At 39.0% G+C, this 25,409-nt stretch overlaps 1 protein-coding gene across 5 annotated transcripts in view; it reads left to right on the forward strand.

Annotated features, from left to right (window-relative positions):
* Positions 1-554: 554 nt before the first annotated feature.
* The window catches only part of RNF17 (ring finger protein 17), a 111,582-nt gene continuing 86,727 nt past the window's right edge, over positions 555-25,409 (forward strand). For 3 of the 5 annotated variants that reach the window (XM_017951140.3, XM_009191650.4, XM_009191651.3), the window contains exons 1-9: positions 555-736; positions 3,613-3,707; positions 6,257-6,348; positions 9,990-10,101; positions 11,350-11,430; positions 13,521-13,621; positions 23,372-23,543; positions 24,728-24,804; positions 25,073-25,147. In XM_017951140.3, coding sequence (XP_017806629.1) covers positions 607-736; positions 3,613-3,707; positions 6,257-6,348; positions 9,990-10,101; positions 11,350-11,430; positions 13,521-13,621; positions 23,372-23,543; positions 24,728-24,804; positions 25,073-25,147 — 935 coding nt within the window. In that variant the 5' untranslated portion in view covers positions 555-606. Of the gene's footprint in view, positions 737-3,612; positions 3,708-6,256; positions 6,349-9,989; positions 10,102-11,349; positions 11,431-13,520; positions 13,622-23,371; positions 23,544-24,727; positions 24,805-25,072; positions 25,148-25,409 lie in introns of those variants that run through there. The other 2 variants (XM_009191652.3, XM_021929494.2) reach the window with 2 other exon arrangements.

The following is a 25,409-nucleotide window of genomic DNA, read 5'->3' on the forward strand; positions in this document are numbered from 1 at the left end:
TTATATACCTCTCAAGCAGAAACCTGTTAGTTCATACATTCTTAACATCCCCAACCACTCTCGGCCCTCTGCCTTGTATGTTACTAGGCTCAACAGCAGTTAGTAATGATGAGCACTCCTTAATTTGAAAGCGTTCACTGCATCTACCCCATCAATGGCTACTGATGAGCTTCTCCACTCCAGCTCCTATTAGCCAAGCCCTGGATGCCCCCAGCACACAGGTTTAGGGCTTCTGGCCCTGACACATAATAGGGAAAGGGGACTGCTTCAATACAGATGATTATTATTTATAAAGTCACTCACAATGTAAGTAATAATATGCGACATTTTAATTTGTGATGATTAAAGGCGCTAAAGTGGTGACTCTTTGGGTAGAATGTAAAAGTGAACTGCCCTTAACGGCCACAAGGCGCCCCTTCTAGGAGTGGTACCTCCCAGGATAACGGAAAACAGCCCCAGCCCTATCAGGAGCAAGCTTGGGGGCGGGCTTTAACCTCCCGGCCCACTGTTTGGCTAGCTGCAGGTGCTGGCCTCCAATGATTGGTTGCTGCCGCGAGGGCTGCCGGGACTAGCACTCGGCGGTTGTTCCAGAAGAAGAAGACAGCGATGGCGGCAGAGCCTTCGAAGACTGGGCCTTCCCGGTCTGCCTACCAGCGGATGGGGAGGAAGAGTCAGCACTGGGGTGCCGCTGAAATCCAGTGCACCAGGTGTGGAAGGAGGGTATCCAGAGCATCCGGTGAGGAACCCAAGGGCCCACCTAGCGGGGAGGCAGCCTGGAGGGAGGGCTGGGGGCCAGGTGAGCTGGTGGGCGCGTGAGGCTTGCTCAGCTGCATCCAATCCTGGTGTCCCGGAAACTGCGTCACAGGCCTCCTGCAGCTGCCCCAAAAGGGACGTGTTTGGGTTGGTTAGGGCGGCACCTGACACCTTTCACGGCTTTCTCCACTTCCCCATCCAGGCCTCATTGACCCTCCAGCCGGGAGGATGGGGGCCTGGGTGGCTTTAATCTACCCCTCACACGGCAGGTTAGCGGGTTCATGCAAAAGGAGACGTAAGTTGTAGCCCATTGTTTTGTTATGAAGAAGGAACGAAAGTTGATTTTCTTGTGTAGTTTTTGTTGTAGGAGTAACAAGTAAACCACTGTGAAATGGTTTTGGATTTTGTTGTTAGCGTTTTTTTTTGTTTCTGTGGTGTTTTGTTTGTTTTTTACATTATGGCTCACATTGGCCTAAAGCACTGTTTGGAAAATGATAGTTTCTTTTGTGCACCTTGTGGTGTGTGTGTGTGTGTGTGTGTGTGTGTGTTGGTCTTTATACGTGAAGGGAAAAATACACTGCATTACTATTGGTCTGTTCATCTATAATCTACTCAAGTGATCATAGGTTCAAGTTATTTATTTCTTTATTAGTTTTTTTTTTTTCTTTGAGATGGAGTCTTGCTCTGTCACCCAGGCTGGAGTGCAGTGGCGCGATCTCTGCTCACTGAAAGCTGCACCTCCCGGGTTCACGCCATTCTCCTGCCCTCAGCCTCCCGAATAGCTGGGAGTGCAGGCTCCCGCCACCACGCCCAGCTAATTTTTTGTATATTTAGTAGAGACAGGGTTTCACCGTGTTAGCCAGGATGGTCTCGATTTCCTGACCTGGTGATCCGCCAATCTTGGCCTCCCAAAGTGCTGGGATTACAGGCGTGAGCCACCGCGCCCAGCTGATTCAAGTTATTTTAATGTAACTTAAAATACCTGGAGCTACTGAAAATTCATATTACCTGGTGTAATTGTTTATACTTTAAAAGTTAGGGTCATTCGATCAGTTTTCTCATTCTTGTCAAGATGGACTCTGAGATGTGAGCCTCTGCAGAAAAAGTTGTGATTTCAGTGGAGAACCAAGTTTCTCCTACTTGGGGTTTGATCACTGCTACCGTTACGTAGAAAATCTCCATTTTTGAATGAAATTAGAATTATGGAATAAAGTTCTAGAACACAACCTTTTAAAATGAGTACTTCTTTCATACATTAGTATTATGCTTAGAAAAACTAAGTTGGAGAAGTAGTGGTTATGTGTATAGAATCCTGAAAGTGCTTTTTAAGGTGTAATATACCGCAAGTTATTTTGAGTTATTCAGTATCAGAAATTTTATAGTAACAGATAAGTGTTTTTATTTCTTTGGCGATGTTATCTCTGGAAGTTAAATAGGGCTTTAAAATTTACCATGGTTGTAAGCAAGTTTCAGGTATTTCAGTTGGCTGGGAAACTTGTAAAGTTTTTTAAAAAATAAAATAAATGCAAGGCCGGGCACAGTGGCTCACGCCTGTAGTTCCAGCACTTTGGGAGGCCTAGGTGGGTGGATCACCTGAGGTCAGGAGATCAAGACCAGCCTGGGTAACATGGGGAAACCCCATCTTTACTAAAAATAAAAAAAAAATTAGCCAGGCATGCTGGCGCACACCTGTAATCTCAGCTACTCCGGAGGCCGAGGCAGGAGAATCGCGTGAACTCAGGAGGCGGAATTGACAGTGAACCGAGATCGTGGTCCATCTCAGAATGAATGAATGAATAAATAAATAAAATTAATGCAATTATTATAATTCAGCAAGAACTCTAATTATTTTGCTAGTAAAAGATGACTGATTTTTATCTAGCTTTTTTCCCTTTTTGTTTTCTTGCAAAACTTAAAAAATGACAGCCTTTTGAAATTATGTAGCTAAAACAAATGTTGTTTATTATAAACTTCAAATTCTTAGAGCATTTAATCATGATATTAGGTTTTCAATCAAGTTATGATATTTCCTTTCATAAATGCTAAGTTTGTGAGTTGTGGGTGTGTGATAATAGTAGCATCTGGCTTCTGGCCTTTCCAATGTCTTAAGTAATTCTAAGAGCACGGTCTTGCCAGTGTCTCATTTTGGCCACCGTTTTGGCCCTTCTTGACCTCTTCACAGGATGGGAAATATAAAGTAGTAGATGGCAGTATGGTCAGTCAGGTAGAATGTTAGACTTGGAAACAGAACTAGATTGGAGTCTGGATTATACCATTTAGTTAACCAAATCTCCAAAATGCTATTTCATCTCTAGCCCATTTAACTGTAATATTTACAAATAACAAAATAAAATGTGTCAGAGCGCTTTGTATAATTATAAGATATGGCAGATTCAAAATAGCTATCTGAAATAGGTACAAAATAGCTATCTGAATTAATGCAGTTGCTATTACATAGCTCTTCTTGGTTTTTCTTCTTGATTTTTCTTCCTTCTGACCTGAATAGTTGGTTACTCCTGATTTATATTCAATAAGTCAACCATTTCAAACTCTAGTAGGTATCTTTCCTGTGCAGTAGGATCCTCTTTGAATTTCCCTTTGATCAGTATTGCCCATTCAACATTAACACACCGTGGGCAGTTTAATCACAATAGAATTTCATCAGTAAAATTAGCCGGGTGTATTGGAACACACCTGTAGTCCCAGCTACTTGGGAAGCTGAAGTAGGAGGATCCCTTGAGCCCCAGAGGTGGAGGCCGCAGTGAGCTGGTGCCACTGCACTCCAGCCTGGGCAACAGAGCAAGACCCTGTTGCAATAATAATAGTCATCAAAATAATAATTAAGAATTTCATGAATAGGTCACCACTGTGAACTTCAATGTGGACATGCTTTTTGTGAACTATGCTTGTTAATGACTGAAGAATGCACCACAATTGTATGCCCTGATTGTGAGGTAAGTTTTATAATTTTTCAGATGAAACATATCACAACCTAATGTTAATGGTAAAAATACTACAGTAGTAAAACATGCTGCTAGTTAGAAATTAAAAACTTGGCTGGGCATGGTGGCTGACGCCTGTAACCCCAGCACTTTTGGAGAGTGAGGCGGGCAGACCAAGAGATCAAGAGATTGAGACCATCCTGGCCAACATGGGGAAACCTGTCTCTACTAAAAATACAAAAATTAGCTGGGCCTGGTGGCGCACACCTGTAGTCCCAGCTTCTTGGTAGCCTGAAGCAGGAGAATTGTTTGAACCTGGGAGTTGGAGGCTGCAGTGAGCCAGGATTGCACCACTGTGCTCCGGTCTGGCGACAGAGCAAGACTCCGTCTCAAAAAAACAAAAAACAAAAAACTAAACACTTGCATTTTGCTGCTGAATCTTTAAGCAAACCTAACAAAAGATGAAACTTTTTCTATCCATTTTATAATTGTTTAAAGTGACCAGGAAAAATAAAAGGCTAAAGTCATGCACTTATTGGCCTACATATTTTGATTCTTTGGTGACTTCTGTGGAAAATTATGTCTTTTGTTTATTTTAATGGTGTATATTCCTTTAAAAACCCTAGCCCCTGTTTTGCCCACCAATCCATGCAGCAAATTTTGAACTCTGCCTGCCCGTCAACCTTTGTATGTCATCAAATATACATTTGTGGAGATGCCATTCTATAACAAGGTAGAGAAGCAAAACTACTGCCTAAAATTTTTACTTCAGAAGCACTAAAAACCAATTCCATTAAGACTGAAATCTGTCCATAAGAATGAGATCAAATTAAGGATGTAAAATACAATTTACTTGATATCCTATTCATTTAATACACTTGTAAGTGTAGTTCAGTTTATATAGTATGTTCCTGCAAAGTTGACTCAAGCTGTTAATTCTTTTTTTTTTTGTTTTGAGTCGGAGTCTCACTGTCCTCCAGGCTGGAGTGCAGTGACCCAATCTTGGCTCACTGCAACCTCCACCTCCCAGGTTCAAGTGATTCTCCTGCCTCAGCCTCCCGAGTAGCTGGGACTACAGGTGTGTGCTACCACGCCTGGCTAATTTTTAGTATTTTAGTAGAGAGGGGGTTTCACCGTATTAGCCAGGATGGTCTCGATCTCCTGACCTCGTGATCAGCCCACCTTGGCCTCCCAAAGTGCTGGGATTACAGGCATGAGCCACTGCGCCCGGCCAAGCTGTAAATTCTTAATGTTTTACTGGATAAATCAGATGATAAGGCTTTGTATCATTTGTTTTCTGTGGAAGTGTGGCAGACCCTATGGAGGCACAAGACCTAGAATGCAGTTCTCATTCTGTCAGTATAGGCTGGGTTTCCTCATTTGTGAGATGGATATAATACCTGCTCTGTCTTATCTCCTAGGATTGCTAAGAATCAAATCTGAATTATGTAAAAGTTCTCTCTAAGCTTCCAGACTACTAAAATAACCCTTCATTGTTTAGGTTTGAATGAACTGGCTTGCAGCTTAAATATGGTTTAAAAAAACCCAAACCATATATTGTAATTAATGAAAGTTTAAGTTGTAACCAAAAATTACATATTAGAAGCTGCCTGTTTGTAGTTCTTAACCTCCTTCCCTTTTTCTTTGACGTAGGGCCTCAAACAGGGCTTGGCTATGTGGTCAAGACTATCCTCATCACGGTGAAACTCATCTCTACTTAAATACAGGGTTAGCTAGGCATGGTGCTGTCTCAGCCACCTGGGAGGCTTGAGGCAGGAGAATGGCATGAACCTGGAAGAGGTGAGCTTGCAGTGAGCCGAGATCAGCCACCCAGGGGCTCATGGATAGAGCGATTCATTCCAAAAAAAAAAAAAAGCCTAAGTTAAATATTTTAGAGTTTCACCATATTACTAATTTTTATTCCTTTTTTTTGAAGTAGGGTCTAGCTCTTTCACCCAGGCTGGAGTGCAGTGGTGCAATCTTAGCTCACTGCAACCTCTGCACCCTGCCCCTCCAGGTTCAAGTGATTCTCCTGCCTCAGTCTCCCGAGTAGCTGGGATTACAGGCACTCGCCACCATGCCTGGTTAATTTTTGTATTTTTTGTGGAGGGGGGTTTTGCCACGTTGGCCAGGCTGGTGTTGAACTCCTGATCTCAGGTGATCCACCTGCCTCAGCCTCCCAAAGTCCCAGGATTACAGGCATGAGCCCTCATGCCTGGCCTAAAATTTTTAAAGTAAAATTGAAAGTATAGCTAGTATTTGCTTTAGAGTTATGGTAGAATGAAGTGTTTTGGTCAATTAACTAAAAATTAATTAATAATTGATTATTAATAATTAATTGACCAAGCTTAGTTAACTAATTCCTGATTGCTTCCAAAAATTAAAATGGGTCAAAACCTCATAAAAGCACAGTTTTCTCCTTAATTTACAGGGGATTTCAGGATCTTAAAGTTATCATTAACTTTATGAACAGCACACTTAAATAGTTATTTAGGTTCTGGATAAACAGAATTTATTGGATGACTTTCTTTGTTTTTTTTAAACCCTTATTTTGTCCTAAGGTTGCTACAGCTGTAAATACTAGACAAGGCTGCTATGCAATGGCTGGATATGGTAAAGAAGACTCCGTAATGGAAAAACGGCAGCCTAAGACGTATGTTCCATGTGTACTTATTTGAGTATTTAAAGTAAATGTGTTACTGAAATAGTTTTGGAATTATTGATAAAATGTCATTCTTAAATCTGCATTTCTAACCTACTGTTTATGGAATGCTCTTTAAGTTCATACTTCATCTTAGCTGTCAATGGAATGGAGACTCCAGCTCTTTAAAGAAGAAGCATTTGTTTGTCCTTATTTAAAGAAAGAAAGAATGTTAATGATTACTACATCAAGAAAGGCTGAGAGTATACTGGCTAAAGTTACTTGTGCTGGATGAAAGGAAGTTATAGAGAAAAAAAAAAGTAACTTAGTTCTCTCTTGATTCTTTTTAAAAATTTTTAGAATTCTAAGTTTTTTTAGAGACAGGGTCTCACTTTGTCACCCAGGCTGGAGTGCAGTGGTTTTGATCATGGCTCACTGCAGCCTCAGACTCCTGGGCTCAGGCTAGCCTCTCACCTCAGCCTCTGGAGTATCTAGGACTGCAGGCATGCACCACCATGCACAGCCAGTTTTTAAATTTTTTTGTAGATGTGGAGTCTCATTGTGTTGCCCAAGCTGGTCTCAAACTCCTGGCTTTAAGGGATCCTTCTGCCTCAGCCTCTCAAAGTGCTGGGATTACAGCCGTGAGCCACTGCACCCAGCTTGTCTTGATTCTTGAAAGTAGTGCAAGTATAGTACAATGGAAGACTTTGTGAAGGGTTGGTTTGAGAAGTGATTTATAAAAGGAAAAATAATACCTTTGGGGTTCTTTCATTCATTTTCCCATTCTTGTATAAACCTTTACATATGTATGCATTAATAGATTCTCTTTTTGAATTAGTAATTTTTTAAAAATACACCCAGCTAGAGATGAGTACCTATGTTACTGATTATTTCACCTAATTATTAATGCTTCTGTATGTCTTTCCCTGCTAGTCTGTAAGCCCCTTTAAAAGAATGGACCACATTTTATTCCTCTTTATATCTCTGGTTTGGGACACAGAGTAAACATGTAATGTTTATTACAGTACATGTTTGATTTTTGCAGCTTTTTAAGTGTTAAAGGATCTTCAGATCAATTTCCTGGAACTGTACTCCGATGGTAATTTGTATATAACTTAACTTTTTAAAGCATATTTAATGTGGTAAGTAGACAATGCAAGAAATAAAAAATAGGATTCTTTCAAGGAAGAATCTCATGTGGAACTTTCCAATTTTGTTAGTGGCACCAAGTATTTATAGATTAGCCCAGTTCCTTCTATTGCATTCGTTTTACTTCCTGCAGATTCTGACTTCCATAGTATCTCCTGTATCCATGACCTATCTTCATTTCTGCTGCCTTATTTAATTCTCATGTTCTTTTGTGTAGCTCCTTGTCAGACTCTTCCTTAACACTATAGTTGTTCATTAAGTATTCAATTAAAGTTCAAAATTATTCAGTCTAGAATCCCTGGCACTTCCCATTACCACTGTAGCTTCTCTTTCCAGACTTAAATGAGTACTTAGAAAAAAACAAAAGAATTGTTGTAGCCATTTTCTTGGGTGGTAAAACCACTTAGCTAAAGTCTGACAGCTGGTCATTCACAGAACCAGAATGTAAACCTAGGTTTATTGAATACCGGTACTGCTCCCAACTCCTATACCACTGGTCACTTCCTCCATGAAATCTGTGTAGAGTTATTAGAATAAATTTTGTAGAATCGTTCTGGCTCATCATATGAGTCCCCATGGAGTAGCCATTTTATCAATTTTAGGGTTCCCAAATTTGAACACCTACACGACTTAAGCAGATAACTTTTATTGGGTGAGGTCGACTGAGTTTAAACAATGAGTGGTGAGGATTGCGGTAGATGACGAGGGCTCACCCCCTCCAAAGGAGGCAGTTCCTACTCAGCTGTAGCCAGTTATTATTATGTGTTAAGACCAACCCAATGTTGCCACGTCTTTTTTTTCTCAAGACAAACCCGAGATCTGCACTTCTGTGTGAAATTTTCTGACACATGATGCGAGTCAAACCAGGTTGTACTCTTATTTAGGTATGTATAATGTCTGTTAGAGTTGCAAAGTGAAATTTTACTTTCAGAGGTATATGAATCCATCATAACCAGAAAGTACCCAAATTTGTTCCAAATAACCATTTAAAAAATTAAATTTATGTCAATTATACCTATTTTAGAAACTGCTGTTCTCTAAGGTACAGTTTGATTTTAAATGGTTGTATATTTTTGAATTATAGTAATCCTTTACTCATTTCTTTACTGATTTTAGTATTTTGAAACAGAAATTCAATAATGGAATCCTTAGGGCTAATGCACTCATGTTTTTAAGAACATGAATATTCACTTGTCAGAGAATAGAATGTTTAAAAATTATATGGTGTAGTATTTTTTCTCTGTAAGAATAACATTTAAACGGCCGGGCACGGTGGCTCAAGCCTGTAATCCCAGCACTTTGGGAGGCCGAGACGGGCGGATCACGAGGTCAGGAGATCGAGACCATCCTGGCTAACACGGTGAAACCCCGTCTCTATTAAGAAATACAAAAAACTTGCCGGGCGAGGTGGCGGGCGCCTGTAGTCCCAGCTACTCGGGAGGCTGAGGCCGGAGAATGGCGTGAACCCGGGAGGCGGAGCTTGCAGTGAGCTGAGATCCGGCCACTGCACTCCAGCCTGGGTGACAGAGCGAGACTCCGTCTCAAAAAAAAAAAAAAAAAAGAATAACATTTAAACATCATAGTTTCTTCCATAAGCTATAAGCTGATGATTAACTCGGCAAACACTAGTTACTGTGTGCTAGCCAATATGGTGATGTAAAGATAAAAATAGCTGGACATGATGGCTCATGCCTTTAATTGCAGCACTCTGAGAGGCTGAGGTGGGAGGATCACTTGAGTCCAGGAGTTTGAGACCAGCCTGGCCAATACAGTGAAACCCCATCTCTAAAATAGATAAATTAATAAATAAAACTCTGACTTCTACAGACTAGAGAATGCACCAAACTTTTTCTTTGCGATTAACTTGCTTAGTTAAATTCATTACCTTTTTTTAATTCTCCAGACTTGTTAAGTACCTTCTTTTTAATAGCTGGCATTTGAATGTATAAACACTTACTTTAATTGATAAGCTTATCACATTTCAGTGATTATCAACGTTTGTACCAAAAAATATCATGAAAGGACCAGTAATTAAGAAATTGAAATGCAATATATACTTTAAGCCATTATTTTGGGAATTAATTCACTAGACATGTTCTTATAAATCATACGAGTTATTTTTCATGGTAAAAATTGAATAGAAGATTAAAACCATTACATTAATGTTGGTATTTAAAATAATGTACTTGGGCCAGGCACAGTGGCTCACGCCTGTAATCCCAGCACTTTGGGAGGCCAAAGCGGTTGGATCGCTTGAGCTTAGGATTTTGAGACCAGCCTGGGCAACATTTTGAAATCTCATCTCTACAAAAAATATAGAAGTTAGCTGAGTGTGGTGGCACATGCCTGTGATCCCAGCTACTTGGGAGGCTGAGGTGGGATGATCGCTGGAGCCTGGAAAGTCGAGGCTGCCATGAGCCATGATGGTGCCACTGCCCTCCAGCGAGGGTGACAGAGAAAGATCCTGTCTCAAAAAATGAAATAATATACTTGATACTTTTCAGGATAAAGAATTGTTCTCAGGACTTTAAGAAGACTGCTGATCGGCTAACTACTGGTTTAGAACGTTCAGCCTCCACACACAGGACTGTTTTGAACTCATCATCTGTAATGTTGGTATGAAAAATGTTGGTCATGAAGTATGATGAAGGCAAACATTTGACTTTGTCTCTAGTAGCTCAACTTTCTTCTATAATTATAGATTCTTTTGGAAGTTTATAGGTAACAGAAGTAAACCCACCCTCCTACTTGAATCTGTTTTGTTCCATGCTTAGACAGTTCTCTTTTCTTCCAAGGCAGCCATTTCTACCTTTGACTGACTCTGTTTCAACGTTCTTGATATTTACTGTGTGTAGCTTCTTCTCTTTGAAACTAGTTATTGAATCCAGGTTCTGTGAAACATATAGAGCACAAGTTTTTAAATTTTAAATGTGATTTTTCACTTATTTTAGTGGCAACCAAAAGGCCTAATTACATTTGTTGTTGTTAATGTTATTGCCGAAGATTGAATTTTACCTTTTATCTACTCCTAATAACTTTAATGTATTAAGATTAGAAATAGAACAAACTCCAAAATGATGTTGAGTGAAGTATTAAGTTTTTGTGTTAAGATCATTAATGGAGGCCAAGCGCAGAGGCTCATGCCTGTAATCCCAGCACTTTGGGAGACCAAGACAGGCAGATCACTTGAGGCCAGGAATTCAAGACCAACCTGGCCGACATGGCGAAACCCCATCTCAACTAAAAGTATGAAAATTAGCTGGATGTGGTGATGTGGTGGCACACACCTGTAATTCCAGTTACTTGCAAGGCTGAGGCATGAGAATCGCTTGAACCTGGGAGGCAGAAGTTGCAGTAAGTCGAGATAGCACCACTGCACTCCAGCCTGTGCAACAGTGAGACTCTGTCTCAAAAAATAATAATAATAATAATCATTAATGGGCTGGGGAAGGGGAGAAAGCACTTTAATCTTGCTAACTTTTAAGTATAAATCTTAATGGAGTCAAATTATAATATTTTTTCCTTAACTGTAATTTTTATATGTATACATGTATTGCTGTGATAAATTGTTCAAGGTAGTTTTAAGTTAAAAAGATGATTACAAGGCATTATCCCATTAAAAAAAATCTTTAGGAAAAAAATCTGGAATGGTCTAACTAAAGCTCTAAAATATGAATGGTTTTTATCTCCAGGTTAGCAGGATTGAATATCATTTCTGTTGCTTGTTTTCACTTTTCTGTAGTGAGTCTATGTTGCTTTTGTAACCAAAATGGTAGCCTGAGTTTTTGCAACTGTAATATATATATATATATAGGCATCTGCTTTTTAGTTTTATATTTGTGTATGATTCCCCTCCCTTCTTAGGACACTAACACTGCAGAAGAAATTGATGAAGCGTTGACTACAGCACATCATAATTTTGAACAATTAAGCATTGCTGGAAAAGTAAGCACTTTGCAGGATCAAATTCTATCATGAAGTGAAGCATGTCCTCTTTAAGTGTGTACATTTGGATATGTTACCACTGAGGTTAGAGCTTAGCACTGAGTTATTAAGCATGATAATTTAAAAAAGAATGGAAAACTTTTCCCATGGCCTGCCAAAATTGGTCTTGCAACATTGTTGTGCTAGGAACTTAATAAAATTCAAGCTTTAATAAGGAACTATGACTTCTACTTGCTGTCAGCTGAATTTTGTCTCAGAAGCATTGCAGATTATCTTTTCAACATTTGCTCGTTGTTTGGCTATATCCCCCTTTTGTGAGAAAGTCTCTTTCTCTCTTCTTACTCCACCTTCCAAAAGAGACTCTCTCATTTGGTGACACAAAACAAGTTCTTCAGCACCTAGCAACAAAATTTACAATTAAGGAGATCAAAAGGTCATAGCTGATTATGTTGTGGCTGCTTTTTTGCATAGAAGCACAAGACATTTTCGATTGGCTAAGAGTCACTATCAAAAGTCGTTTCTCAAGAGGAATGAGATATACGATAAAAGTATTAAGATAGAAGAGTTGTGAGAGAAAAAAACAACATTGAGAGAAAAGGGGAAAAAATAATGTCACCTGTGATAAGCAATAATTAGTACCAGATATAGTGGAGAAGAGCAAATCAGTGGTAAATTAACTGGAGGTTAGGACTTCAGTATCTGAATTTGGGAGAGTGGGGACACAATCCAACTGAAAACAGAGTATTCTCTAGCCCTCAGTATTCATGTCCTTCTCAATGCAAGATACATTCACCCCATCCTGACATCCCCAAAAGTTTAACCCATTCTAGCATCAATTGTAAGTATAAAAATCTCACCTGGGCCGGCTCACTTGGTCACGCCTGTGATCCCAGCACTGTGGAAGCCAAGGCAGGAGTTCAAAACCAGCCTGGTCAACATGGCTAAACCCCAAATTCATTACAAATTCAAAAATTAGCTAAGCGTGGTGGCACACACCTGTAGTTCCAGGTACTGGGGAGGGTGAGGCACGAGAATTGCTTGAAGCTAGGAGACGGAGGTTGCTGTGAGCCAAGATCATGCCATCGCATTTCAGCCTGGTTGATGGAGTAAAACTCTGTCTCAGAAAAAAAAAAAAAAAAAAAATTAAAAATTAATAAAAATTGAAATCTCACCTTCTAAGTTACATATGGGTGAAGACATGATATCCAATTCTTCCTAGGGCGAAATTCCTCTCCAGCTATGAGCCTGTGAAATGAGACAAGAACTTACTTGCTTCTAAAATACATTGGTGAAACAGGAATAAGATAGACATTCCACATTCCCATTCTAAATTGGAAGAATCAGAAGGAAAGAAGGGGTCATGGATCTAAACAACAGTACTTAAAACTTCAAAAAATACTAAGATTGTGTAATACTTAACATTTTAATTCAAGTATGGTTTGTAAGGTTTTTTTTAATCCAGGGAGTCCTATCAAAGAGAAATTCAGCTACTTAAAATGACTTGTTTCCTATAATGATGAAAAGGAATAAGAAAAAAACTTAGGACACTCCTCAGTGGATTTTTTTTGGGTCTCGTTGCTGTATTATCAGTAGAAAATGTCAGCAAGGCCAGGTGGGGTGGCTCACACCTGTAATCCCAGTGCTTTGGGAGGCCAAGACAGGAGGATCACTTGAAGCCAGGAGTTCAGAACCAGCCTGGGCAACGTAATGAGACCTTGTTCCTCCGCCCTGCCAAAAAAAAATTAGTTGGACACGGAGCTGTGTGCCTGTAGTCATTGCTACTCAGAAGGCCAAGGCAGGAGGATCCCTTGAGCCCAGGAGTTCAAGGTTACAGTGAGCTATGCTCAGCCTACTGCACTCTAACCTGGGTAACCAAGTGAGACCCTGTCTCAGTAAAACAAACAAAAGGATATGATCTTACTTACAAATAGTAAAATTTAAAGTTGAACCTTGTGACTTACTCTATTTATATTATTATCTAATTACCTCATGTTATTTTGAAGAGTCTAAGAAGTACCTTTTACTTTCAAAATTCTGTGAGTTCTACAAAATAATTCCAAAAGTAAGTCTTCGTCTTGTTTTTTTTCCAGGCGCTTGAACACATGCAGAAGCAAACGATAGAGGAGAGAGAAAGAGTTACAGAAGTTGTGGAGAAACAGTTTGACCAGCTTTTGGCTTTTTTTGATTCCAGGTAGTAACTTAAGAATCTAGACTCACTGAAACTGAAGTTTCTAACACTAACTTGTCATTGTATTCCTTTGTTTAGAATGAAGTAATGGGTAACTTTTAAACAAGTTTGGAAGTTGGTAGTCCTTACAGACTGATCTTTACAACTTCAAAATGAAAAATAATGTGTAAGCTTTTAAAAACTTTGGCTATTTACCTTCTGGTGCTGAAGCTAATGGTTGTTTGTTTGAGATGATCTTGCTCTGTTGCCGAGGCTGGGGTGCAATGGTGTGATAATAGCTCACGGTAACCTCAAACTCCTGGGCTGAAGTGAACCTCCCACCTCAGCCTTCAAAGTAGTTGGAACTACAGGCCCACACCACCACATCCAGCTACTTTTGTGGTTTTGTTGTTGTTGTTTTTTGTTTTCCGAGACAAGGCTCTCACTACATTGTCCAGGCTGGTCCCAAACTCCTGGCCTCAAGAGATCATCCTGCCTCAGCCTCCTGAAGTGCTGAGATTACAGGTGTACAGCGCCGTGCCCAGCTGAAGCTGTTAACTGTTAAAGAAAAGAAGCTTGGGCCAGGTGTGGTGGCTTACACATGTAGGATTACACAGTGATCATCCTGTCTAAGCTACTTTGAGAGGCTGAGATGGGAGGATCCTTGAGCTCAGGAGTTTGAGACCAGTCTGGGCAACACAGTAAGACTCTATCTGTACCAAAAAAAAAAAAAAAATCAGCCGGGCATTGTGCACATTACTGTAGTCCCAGCTACGTGGGAAGCTGAGGTGGGAGGATTGCTTGAGCCCAAGAGATCAAGGCTGCAGTGAGTGGGGATCCTGCCAATATATTCCAGCCTGAATGACAAAGCAAGACCCCCACCTCAAAAAAGTAAATAAGCTTCTGACTTAAAGCAGTTAGCACAGAAAAAGATTTTCATAACCTAAATTATGTTGTGGATTTCTGTATACTTGGGAAAATACATAATTTTTTATACATAGTTCTGTTGTTTAGTCATGTGCTTTTTTGCAACAGAGCAGAACCCTAATAGGCATTGCTAAATACCTTAAACTGTTATATATTCATCACCTATTTAGAAAGCCATTTGACATATATTATCTTTGCTCACATGACGGAGGTACAGTAGATATTCCCTCCATTATGCATTTCAAGAAACAAGCTCTTAAAAATTGTAACATGCTCGGCCAGGCGCAGTGGTTCACGCCTGTAATTCCAGGACTTTGGGAGGGCGAGGCGGGCGGATCACAAGGTCAGAAGATGGAGACCATCCCGGCTAACACAGTGAAACCTCGTGTCTACTAAAAATACAAGAAATTAGCTGGGCGAGGTGGCGGGCGCCTATAGTCCCAGCTACTCGGGAGGCTGAGGCATGAGAACGGCGTGAACCTGGGAGGTGGAGCTTGCAGTGAGCCGAGATCGCGCCACTGCACTCCAGCCTGGGTGACAGAGCGAGACTCTGTCTCAAAAATAAATAAATAAATAAGATTAAAAAAATTGTAACATGCTCAAGGTAATATATTTAGTAATGCTATTTGTCCATTTGACTCTTAAATCAGTGGTTTTAAAAAAATTTCCTAGCCGGCCATAGTGGCTTACACCTGTAATCCCAGCACTTTTGGGAGGTTGAGGCTAGCAGTTCACCTGAGGTCAGGAGTTCAAGACCAGCCCCTGCCCAGCGTGGCAAAACTCTGTCTCTACTAAAAATACAAAAAATTAGCCGGGTGTGGTGGCGGGCACCTGTAATCCTAGCTACTCGGGAGGCTGAGGCAGTAGAATTGCTTGAACTCAGGAGGAGGAGGTTGCAGTGAGCCGTGATTGCACCACTGCGCTCCAGCCTGGGTGACAAGAACAAAACTCTGTCTCAAAAAAAAAAAAAAAAAAAAAAATTCCTAAGGATGCCTAGAACATAGGCTCAATCTATGAATGAATTTGTTGATACTCTATTCTCCATGTTGGTGCAATCTCACATTTGGTCTTTAGTTATAACATTCAAGTAATAGGTCATGTGCGTGAGTTTATTTTGTTACAGTAGTCAAATACACATTACGCAAATTACATTTTAACCATTTTTTTTTTCTTGGAAAGGTAATTATATTTTTTTCCTTTTAAGTGTTCTTAAGCATACAGTTTAGTCAGTTTAGTGGTATGTGATAATTTTGTTTAACTTTTTTTTTTTTTTTTTTGAGACGGAGTCGCACTCTGTCACCCAGACTGGAGTGCAGTGACGTGATCTCGGCTCACTGCAACCTCCGCCTCCCAGGTTCAAGGGATTCTCCTGCTTCAGCCTCCCGAGTAGCTGGGACTACAGGCGTGTGCCACCACGCTGACTAATTTTTTGTATTTTCAGTACAGATGAGATTTCACCATGTTAGCCAGGATAGTCTCGATCTCCTGACCTTGTGATGCACCTGCCTTGGCCTCCCAAAGTGCTGGGATTACAGGCATGAGCCACTACACACGGCCCTTTTTTTTTTTTTTTTTTAAATACAAACTCTAGCTCTGTCACCCAGGCTGGAGTACGGTGGCGCAACCTCAGACTCCCAGGCTCAAGAGATCCTTCCACCTTAGACTCCAGAGTACCTGGGACTATAGGCGTATACCACCACACCCGTCTAATTTTTGTTTTGTAGTGATGTGAGGTCTTGCTATGTTGCCAGGACTGGTCTCAAACTCTTGGGCTCAAGCCATCTTCCCACCTCGGCCTTCCAAAGCACTGGGATTATAGGCGTCAACCAGTGTGCCTGGCCTGTGTTTAACTTTTTTTTTTTTTTTTTTTCGGGTCGGGGCCCCGGGCTGTTTCACCCAGGCTGGAGTGCAGTGGCGCGATCTCGGCTCACTGCAAGCTCCGCCTCCCAGGTTCAGGCCATTCTCCTGCCTCAGCCTCCGAGTAGCTGGGACTACAGGCGCCCGCCACCACGCCCGGCTAGTTTTTTTTTGTATTTTTAGTAGAGACGGGGTTTCACCATGTTAGCCAGGATGGTCTCGATCTCCTGACCTCGTGATCCGCCCGCCTCGGCCTCCCAAAGTGCTGGGATTACAGGCTTGAGCCACCGCGCCCGGCCTGTGTTTAACTTTTTAAGGAACTGCCAAACTGATTTCCACAATGGTTGTATATACCATTTTACTTTCCCACCAGCAATATACTACAGTTCTAATTTCTGTGCACCCTTACCAACACTTATTTTTTGTTGTTCTTTTTTTTATGGTAGCCATTCTAATGAGTGTGAAATGGAATATCATTATGGTGTGGTCTGTATTTTCCTAATGACTGATAATGTGCGTCATTTATGTGCTTATCAGCCATTTATGTGTCTTTGATGAAGTAGTCAAGTTTTTTGTTCATTTTTGAATTGAATCATTTACTTTGTTGCTATTGGGTTGTAGCAATTCTTTGTATATTTTGGATATTAAATTTTTGTCTATATGACTTAAAATTATTTTCTCCCATTTGTAGGTTGTCTTTTCACTCTCTTGATAATGTCCTTTGATCCACAAAAATTTTTAATTTTATGAAGTCCAGTTTATTGTTTATTTTGTTGCTTGTGCTTTTGGTGTCATAATTCAAGATATGATTGCCAAATCTAACATTACGATGCCTTTTCCCTATGTTTTCTTTTTTATTTATTTATTTATTTTTTAATTTTATTTATTTATTTTTTTTGAGACGGAGTCTTGCTGTGCTGCCCAGGCTGCAGTGCGGTGGTGTGATCTCGACTCACTGCAAGCTCCGCCTCTCGGGTTTACGCCATTCTCCTGCCTCAGCCTCCTTAGTAGCTGGGACTACAGGTGCCCGCCACCACACCCGGCTAATTTTTTGTATTTTTAGTAGAGATGGGGTTTCGCTGTGTTAGCCAGGATGGTCTCGATCTCCTGACCTTGTGATCCGCCTGCCTTGGGCTCCCAAAGTGCTGGGATTATAGGCATGAGCCACCGTGCCCGGCCTGTTTTCTTTTAAGAGTTTTATAGTTCTTACATTTAGGTCTTTGATCCATCTTTTTAGTTAATTTTTGTTTATGGTATAAGGTAAGGATCCAACTTCATCCTTTTGAATTGGATATCCTGTTTTCCAGGCACTATTTGTTGAAAAGATTGTCCTTTCCCCCACTGAATGTTCTTGGCACCCTTGTCCAAAATGAGCTCACCGTATATGTGAAGGATTATTTCTGGGATTTTTGTTTTATTCTATTGTTCTGTATGTCTTTCCTGATGCTAGTACCATGCTGTTTTGATTACTGTTGTTTTGTAGTAAGTTTTAAAATCAGAATGTGTGAGTCCTACAACTTTGTTTCTTTTCAAGATTGTCTCTCAGGGTCTCTTAAGATTTCATGTGACTTTCAGGATGGACTTTCAATTTTCACAAAAAAATGTCATTGAGATTTTGTTAGGGATTGCATTGAGTTGTAGATCACTTTGTGTAGTATTGAAATATTAACAATAATAAGTTTTCCAATCTATGCCCATAGGATGTCTTCTCGTTTATTCATGTCTTTAATTTCTTTCAGTAATTTCATATACAAGTCTTTCGCTTCCTTTGTTTATTCTTATTTTATTTCTTTTGATGCTATTGTAAAAGGGATTGTTTCCTTAATTTTATTTTGGGATTATTCATTGTTACTGTGTAGAAACACACCTTATTTTTATATGTTGATTTTTGTATCCTTTTTTGTTGAATGCATTTATTAGCTTTACTATTATTGCATCTTTAGGGTTTTCTACATGTAAGATCATGTCATCTGCAAATAAAATATTTTATTTCCTACCAAAAGATGGTTTTACTTCTTCCTTTCCAATTTGAATGCCTTATTTCCTTTTCTTGTCTAAGTGCTTTGGCTAGAACTTTGATTACTGTGTTGCACAGAAGTAGCAAAAGCAGGTATGTCTTGTTCCTAATGTTACAAGAAAAGCTTTCAGTCTTCACCATTGAGTATCATGTTCTCTATGGGTTTTTCCATATAGGGTCTTTATTATGGTGAGGTAGTTGTCCTCTAGTTTAAGTGGTTTTATCATGAAAATGTGTTGAATTATGTCAGGTCCTTTTTCTGCATCAATTGAGACAACCACTTGCGTTTTTTGCTTTTTTTCTGTTAATGTGGTGTGTTACATCAATCACATGTTGATGTTTGTATGTTGAACTATTCTTGCTTTCCAGGAATAAATCCCCCTCGGTCATGGTGTATAATTCTCTTACTACTATACTGTTGAATTTGGTTTGTTAGTGCATCTGAGGACTTTCTATCAATAGTTATAAATGATACTGGTCTACAGTTTTCTTTGGTGTCTTTGTGTGATTTTGGCATTGGTAGTTTTGGCCTCATATTCGTGCCTCTTCAAGTATTTTGGAAGAGTTTGAGGCGGATTGGTGTTGATTATTACATGTTTGGTACAATTTACCAGTAAAGCTATCTGGTCCAAGGCTAAATTTTGTTGGGAGGTTTTTTGATTACTGATTCTATCTCCTTAGTCATAAGTCTGTACAGATTTTTTAATACTTTTATGAGTTGTGATAGGTTATGTGTTTCTGGGAATTTGTCCATTTCACCTAGGTTATATAGTTTATGTACAGTTGTTCATAATAGTCTTTTAATCTTCTTTATTTCTGTAAAATTGATAGTAATGTACCCAATTTATTTCTGATTATAGTAATTTGTGTTTTCTTTTCTTTCTTTTTTTTTTTGAGGTGGAGTCTCGCTCTGTCACCCAGGCTGGAGTGCAGTGGCACGATCTTGGCTCACTGGAACCTCTGTCTCCCGGGTTCAGGTGATTCTCCTGCCTTAGCCTCCTGAGTAACTGGGACTACAGGCACCTGCCACCATGCCCAGCTATTTTTTTTTTTTTTTTTTTGGTATTTTTAGTAGAGACGGGGTTTCACTGTGTTAGCCAGGATGGTCTCGATCTCCTGACCTTGTCATCCGTCTGCCTCGGCTTTCCAAAGTGCTGGGATTACAGGTGTGAGCCATCACACATGACCTGATTCTCTTTTCTTTTTCTTTTTTTATTATTATTATACTTTAAGTTCTAGGGTTCATGTGCACAACATGCAGGTTTGTTACATATGTATACATGTGCCATATTGGTGTGTGCACCCATTAACTCATCATTTACATTAGGTATATCTCCTAATGCTATCCCTCCCCCCACACCCCTCCCCTGATTCTCTTTTCTTAGTGTGACTATACGTTTGTTAATTCTAATCTTTTTTTTTTTTTTTTTTTGAGACGGAGTCTCGCTCTGTCGCCCAGGCTGGAGTGCAGTGGCCGGATCTCAGCTCACTGCAAGCTCCGCCTCCCGGGTTCCCGCCATTCTCCTGCCTCAGCCTCCCGAGTAGCTGGGACTACAGGCGCCGCCACCTCGCCCGGCTAATTTTTTTTGTGTTTTTAGTAGAGACGGGGTTTCGCCGTGTTAGCCAGGATGGTCTCGATCTCCTGATCTTGTGATCCGCCCGTCTCGGCCTCCCAAAGTGCTGGGATTACAGGCTTGAGCCACCGCGCCCGGCCTGTTAATTCTAATCTTGAAGACAAACTTTGGCTTTCGTTTTTCTCTGTTGTGTATTTATCTCCTCTCTCATCTTTATTTCCTTCCTTCTGCTTTGAGTTTAGTTTGGTCTTTTTCTAGTTACTTATGGTATATAGTTAGGTTGTTCATTTGCAAGCTCCTTTTTAAATGTGAGTATTTACAGCTATAAATTTCCCTCAGCATTGCTTTCATCGCATCCCATAAATTTTGTGTTCTTGCTGCATTTGTCCCAGATAATTTCCTAATTTCCCTTGTGATTTATTCTTTGACCTGTTGGGATTTAGGAGCATATTGTTTAATTTTTACATGTTCATTAATCTTCTGGGGTTTTTTTTTTTCTGGTATTTCTAGGTCATTCCATTGTAGTCAGAAAAGATACCTTGAAGGATTTCAGTCTTTAAGTTTATTAAGACTTACTAATAAATGTTAATGAACATTAAACATTAGTCAGCATAGTCTAACATATGTTCTGTCTCAAAATGTTACATGCACACTGGAGGAAAATGTTTATCCTCATGTTGTTGGGTATAGTGTTCTAAATATGTCTGTTGGGTCCCATCAGTCTATAGTGTTGCCCAAGTAATTTATTGCTTTATTGATTCTGCACTGGTTGTTTTATCCATTATTGAAAGGGGGATATTGGAGTCTCTAATGATTATTGTAGACATGTCTGTTTTTCCCTTTAATTCTGCAAGTATTTGCTTTATATGTTTTGGGGTTCTAGTGTTGGTACATATATGCTTATAATTGTTACATTAAAGTCTATTTTGCCTAAAATTAGTAGAGCCACCCCAGCTTTTTAAATTATCGACATGTATTATCTTTTTCCATCCTTTCATTTTCAACCTCTCTCTCTCTTTAGACCTAAAGTGAAATTTTTGTGGCTGCATATAGTTGGGTCATATTTTTTATCCATTCTTCAGATTTGTGCCTTTGGATTGGAGTTTAATTTATTTATACTTAAAATACTAATAAGGAAGGATTTTTGCCATTTGGTTTGTTTTCTGTATGTTTTATGGCTTTATTTGTTGTTGCTTATTTCCTTCATTGCTGCCTTTCTTTGTGTTTACTTAATTTTTTCTTTTGTAGTCATGAATTTTGATTCCCTTCTCAATTCTTTTTGTGCATATTCTGTAAATAGTTTCTGTGGTTACCCATCAGGATTACATATGACATCCTGAAGTTATAACAATCTGTTTTGAGTAGACAGCTTAACTTTAGTTGCATGTAAAACCTCTACTGCTTTACGTATCTGCTCCCCCTTATTTTTTCGATGTCACAAATTACATTCCTCTATATTGTATACCCATTAAGATAGGTTGATATTTTGCATATTTGTCCTTTAAATTCTGTAGAAAATAAAAAGTAGAATTATAAATAAAAATTACACTAATATTGGTTTTTATGTTTGCCCATGTATTTACCTTTACCAGAGATGTTTTTATCATTGTATGGGCTTTGAGTTACTGTGTAGCCTTCTTTCACATTAACATGAAGGACTTTCATTAGTATTTCTTATAGGGAAAGTCTACTGGTAATGAACTCCCTCAGCTTTCGTTTATCTGGGGATGTTTTAATTTCTCCTTCACTTTTGAAGAATACTTTGACAGCTTTTTTTCTTTTGGTGCTTTTAATATACATTGCCTTTGGACCTCCAAGGTTTCTGCTGAGAAGTAGGCTGATAATCTTATTGAGGATCCCTTGTACTGGACAAATTGCATTGTTCTTGCTGCTTGCAGGATTCTCTTTGTCCTTCGGCAGTTGGTGTTCCTTGAGCTCATAGATTTATAGATTCATGTCTCATCAAATTTTGGAAGGTTTTTTGCCATTATTTCTTCAAATAATTTCTGTCTCTCTTTTTTACTGTGATTCCTATAATATATACATTAGTCTGCTTGATAGTGACCCACAAGTACCTTAGACTTTATTCACTTCTCTTCATTGTTGTTTTTATTTTTTTCAGGCTTCATTATCTTAACTGTCCTATATTCAAGTTGGCTCATGCTTTCCTTCTGCCTGTCCAAATCTGCAGTAGAACCTTTGGTGGATTTTTAAAATTACAATTACTGCAGGGTTTTCAATACAATCTGTAGAATTTCTGTTTGGCTATTTTATATAATTTCTCTATGTTGATATTATCATTTTGTCCCCTAGATCATTTTTCTGATTATTCTGTAGTGGTTTTTTTTGTTTTTTTTTTTTTTGTGAGACGGAGTCTTGCTCTGTGGCCCAGGCTGGAGTGCAGTGGCGCGATCTCAGCTCACTGCAAGCTCCGCCTCCTGGGTTTACGCCATTCTCCTGCCTCAGCCTCCCGAGTAGCTGGGACTACAGGCGCCTGCTACCTCGCCCGGCTAGTTTTTTGTATTTTTTTTAGTAGAGATGGTGTTTCACCGTGTTAGCCAGGATAGTCTTGATCTCCTGACCTCGTGATCTGCCCGTCTCGGCCTCCCAAAGTGCTGGGATTACAGGCTTGAGCCACCACGCCCGGCCCTGTAGTTCTTTATCTATGTTTTCCTTTAGCTCTTTAGGCATATTTAAGACAGTTGTTTTAAGCCTATTGAGTCCAGTGCCTGTGCTGCTTTGAGAACTGTTTTTACTATTCTGTTTTCTTCCTTTGAATGAGCATGTTTTTCTGTTCCTTTGTGTGCCTTGTGGTATTTTTGTTGAAATTGGGCATTTGAGAAAATAGCCACCTTCCCCAGTCTTTGCAGACTGGCTCTTAATGTAACAGTCCTTCACTGAGTGGTTGTGTGTGCCCTGAGCCTTGAGATCAGCCTGAGGTCAGGCTTAAGATCTTCTCAGATGTTTTCTGAGCATGCATCTTGCCTGGGCCTCAGTGTGGCTTTTTCAATTCCCCTGTATGTACAACTGCTTTTATATGTCTTAATGTCCTAAAGAGTCTGAGCTCAGATTCTCCTCCAGGCCTTAGATGGTCTATTGTATGTCTCTACTTAGGATCTCCTGCCTTCTACAAAATTTGCTTTTCTCTAATTATGTATACATAGCTTTTAGCTGTAATACATTTCAGTTCAATTTAATACCTCACTTACCATGTTATATGTTAATTTTATCAACAAGTAAAAGTACCCTTTCAGATACAGTTCAGTTACTGTATGCCTCATTTAACCATATTATGTAAAATTCATCAACTACTGAACTTACTCTTCAAGATACTATAGATCTACTTTTCTATAAATATTTATGAAATACTGCAAAATAACTCTGGAATCTTAAATGAAGGAAAAAGAACCTGTGTGAAGAATTTGCAAGAACTACTGATGATTATCTATCAAATTTAATAAAGGCTAAAAGCTACATTGAAGAGAAAAAAAATAATTTGAATGCAGCTATGAACATAGCAAGAGCATTACAATTATCACCTTCTCTGAGAACGTACTGTGACCTGAAGCAGGTAATTTAATAGTTTACAATGTGAGTTATGTCTGTGGTAGCTTATTTTACATGCTTTGGAATATATTTAAGACAAGAATTTGTTTTTCAGATTATCCTAACCTATATTATTGTTTAGAATTCTAAATTGATGACAATATAGGTTAGGATAATCTAAGTTATAATAAGATAATGTTTGAAATCTAAGACAAACATTGTAAAATTTATATGGCCTTTTGTTATTTTTGACTAGTTAGGGAAATAGTGCAGTTAAGTCTTTGTAACACTTGATCTGAGAGCAAGTAAGGTGACATTGAGGTTAAAGTTTAGGTTTCTAGGACACCTGAATAAAAAAATGAGGACAAATGAGGGTAGCAAACTGAATGGGACTCTGTTTTGTTCACATTAACAATTTAGGTATGACTGTCAACTCTTAACTTTAAAATTTAATTCAGAATCCTAGTCAACTTTTTCTCTTCCCATTCCATCCCAAAATGTGCAAGTCAAGAGACACTTTCAGCCATCTCCTATCATCTAATCATGTGCCTAAGGGGCAAAATTGGGCAAAAAACCAGAAAATGTTTCTGATAGTTTGACAGGACAAGATTAATCACAGGTATTTGCTGAGTTCTGCCTCACTCCATAAGGTCACAGATCTTGGCTGTAGTCACCTTTGACTCTTCAGAATCTCACTCCCCATGGATAATCAGTGTATAGAAGAGACGCCATTAGTTTACCCGCCTCCAAAGTCTCTAACGTTAAATGAAAGGATTTGCCATGACCCTACTTGGCTAGGTGTCCCAGGCTTTAGTTCTAAAACAATAGTAGTCGTTTCCTGTGAATTACACGTGTGACACTAGAAAAAAGTGATAACATTTGGTCTTTATCCTAGTTAATCTAGTTAAGAAAATAGGGCAAAAAAGGAGAAAACACTTGAAGATAGCAATGCAGTTGCAAAATGAATCTGATCAGTTTTCTCTGATCATGTAACTCTGTCCTATTTCTTAGTGTCTATTGTTACCTTTTATACATATCTCCAAAATGCATAAACACTTATTTGTATCCCTTTGAGTGTCCCAAATTGGGCCTGAATGCATTAATTAATGAAATACCTAAAAGATACAATTTTACTTCTAAAATCTTACTGTTCAGCAATATTTGTGATAAGATTCACACATGATTTTTTTTTTTTTTTTTAAATTCTAGATTATCCGGACTTTGAAGTTAACATCAGATAGTGAATTAGCACAAGTTAGTTCTCCAGAACTAAGGAACCCTCCCAGGTGAGTAAGTCATGGTTCAGGAGACAATAACAAGTATAAAGATGTGCTAGAACTTAAATGTATTAAAATAGCAAGTAATAATAAATTGAAATTTTGGGTCACAAATGTTTACCAAGTTAGCAACCAAATTAAGTATAGTCTGTGCTAATTTAGAAAGTTATTTAAATGTTTCCTTTTCAATTCATTAATGTCAGCAACTGATTTTTGTTTAGAGAACTTAGTAAATTTGTATTAGGACATTTATGTATATGTTAATATTTTATTATAGGTTGAGTGTGAATTGCAGTGAGATCATCTGTATGTTCAACAATATGGGAAAGATTGAATTTGGGGACTCGGCAAAGTAAGTATAAGCATGGTAACATGCCATTAATGTCTGATAGTACCTACATTAAGAGACAGAAAAATTGATGTTTAGTGTAATTCAAAAGCTGAAAAATAAAGGACAAAATAGTTCCTATAGTTAAATTCTATGTATAATATTTTTTAAAAGGCCTAGAAGGTATCAGTATTCAGCAATATACATGTCAAAGTTATCTTTGAGATTGATTCAGTCAGCAAGCACTGAACACTGCTAGGCACTAACTAACACCCTAGATACTGAG

Source organism: Papio anubis, chromosome 15 (genome assembly GCF_008728515.1).
Source record: "Papio anubis isolate 15944 chromosome 15, Panubis1.0, whole genome shotgun sequence".
NCBI classification, from domain to species: domain Eukaryota; kingdom Metazoa; phylum Chordata; class Mammalia; order Primates; family Cercopithecidae; genus Papio; species Papio anubis.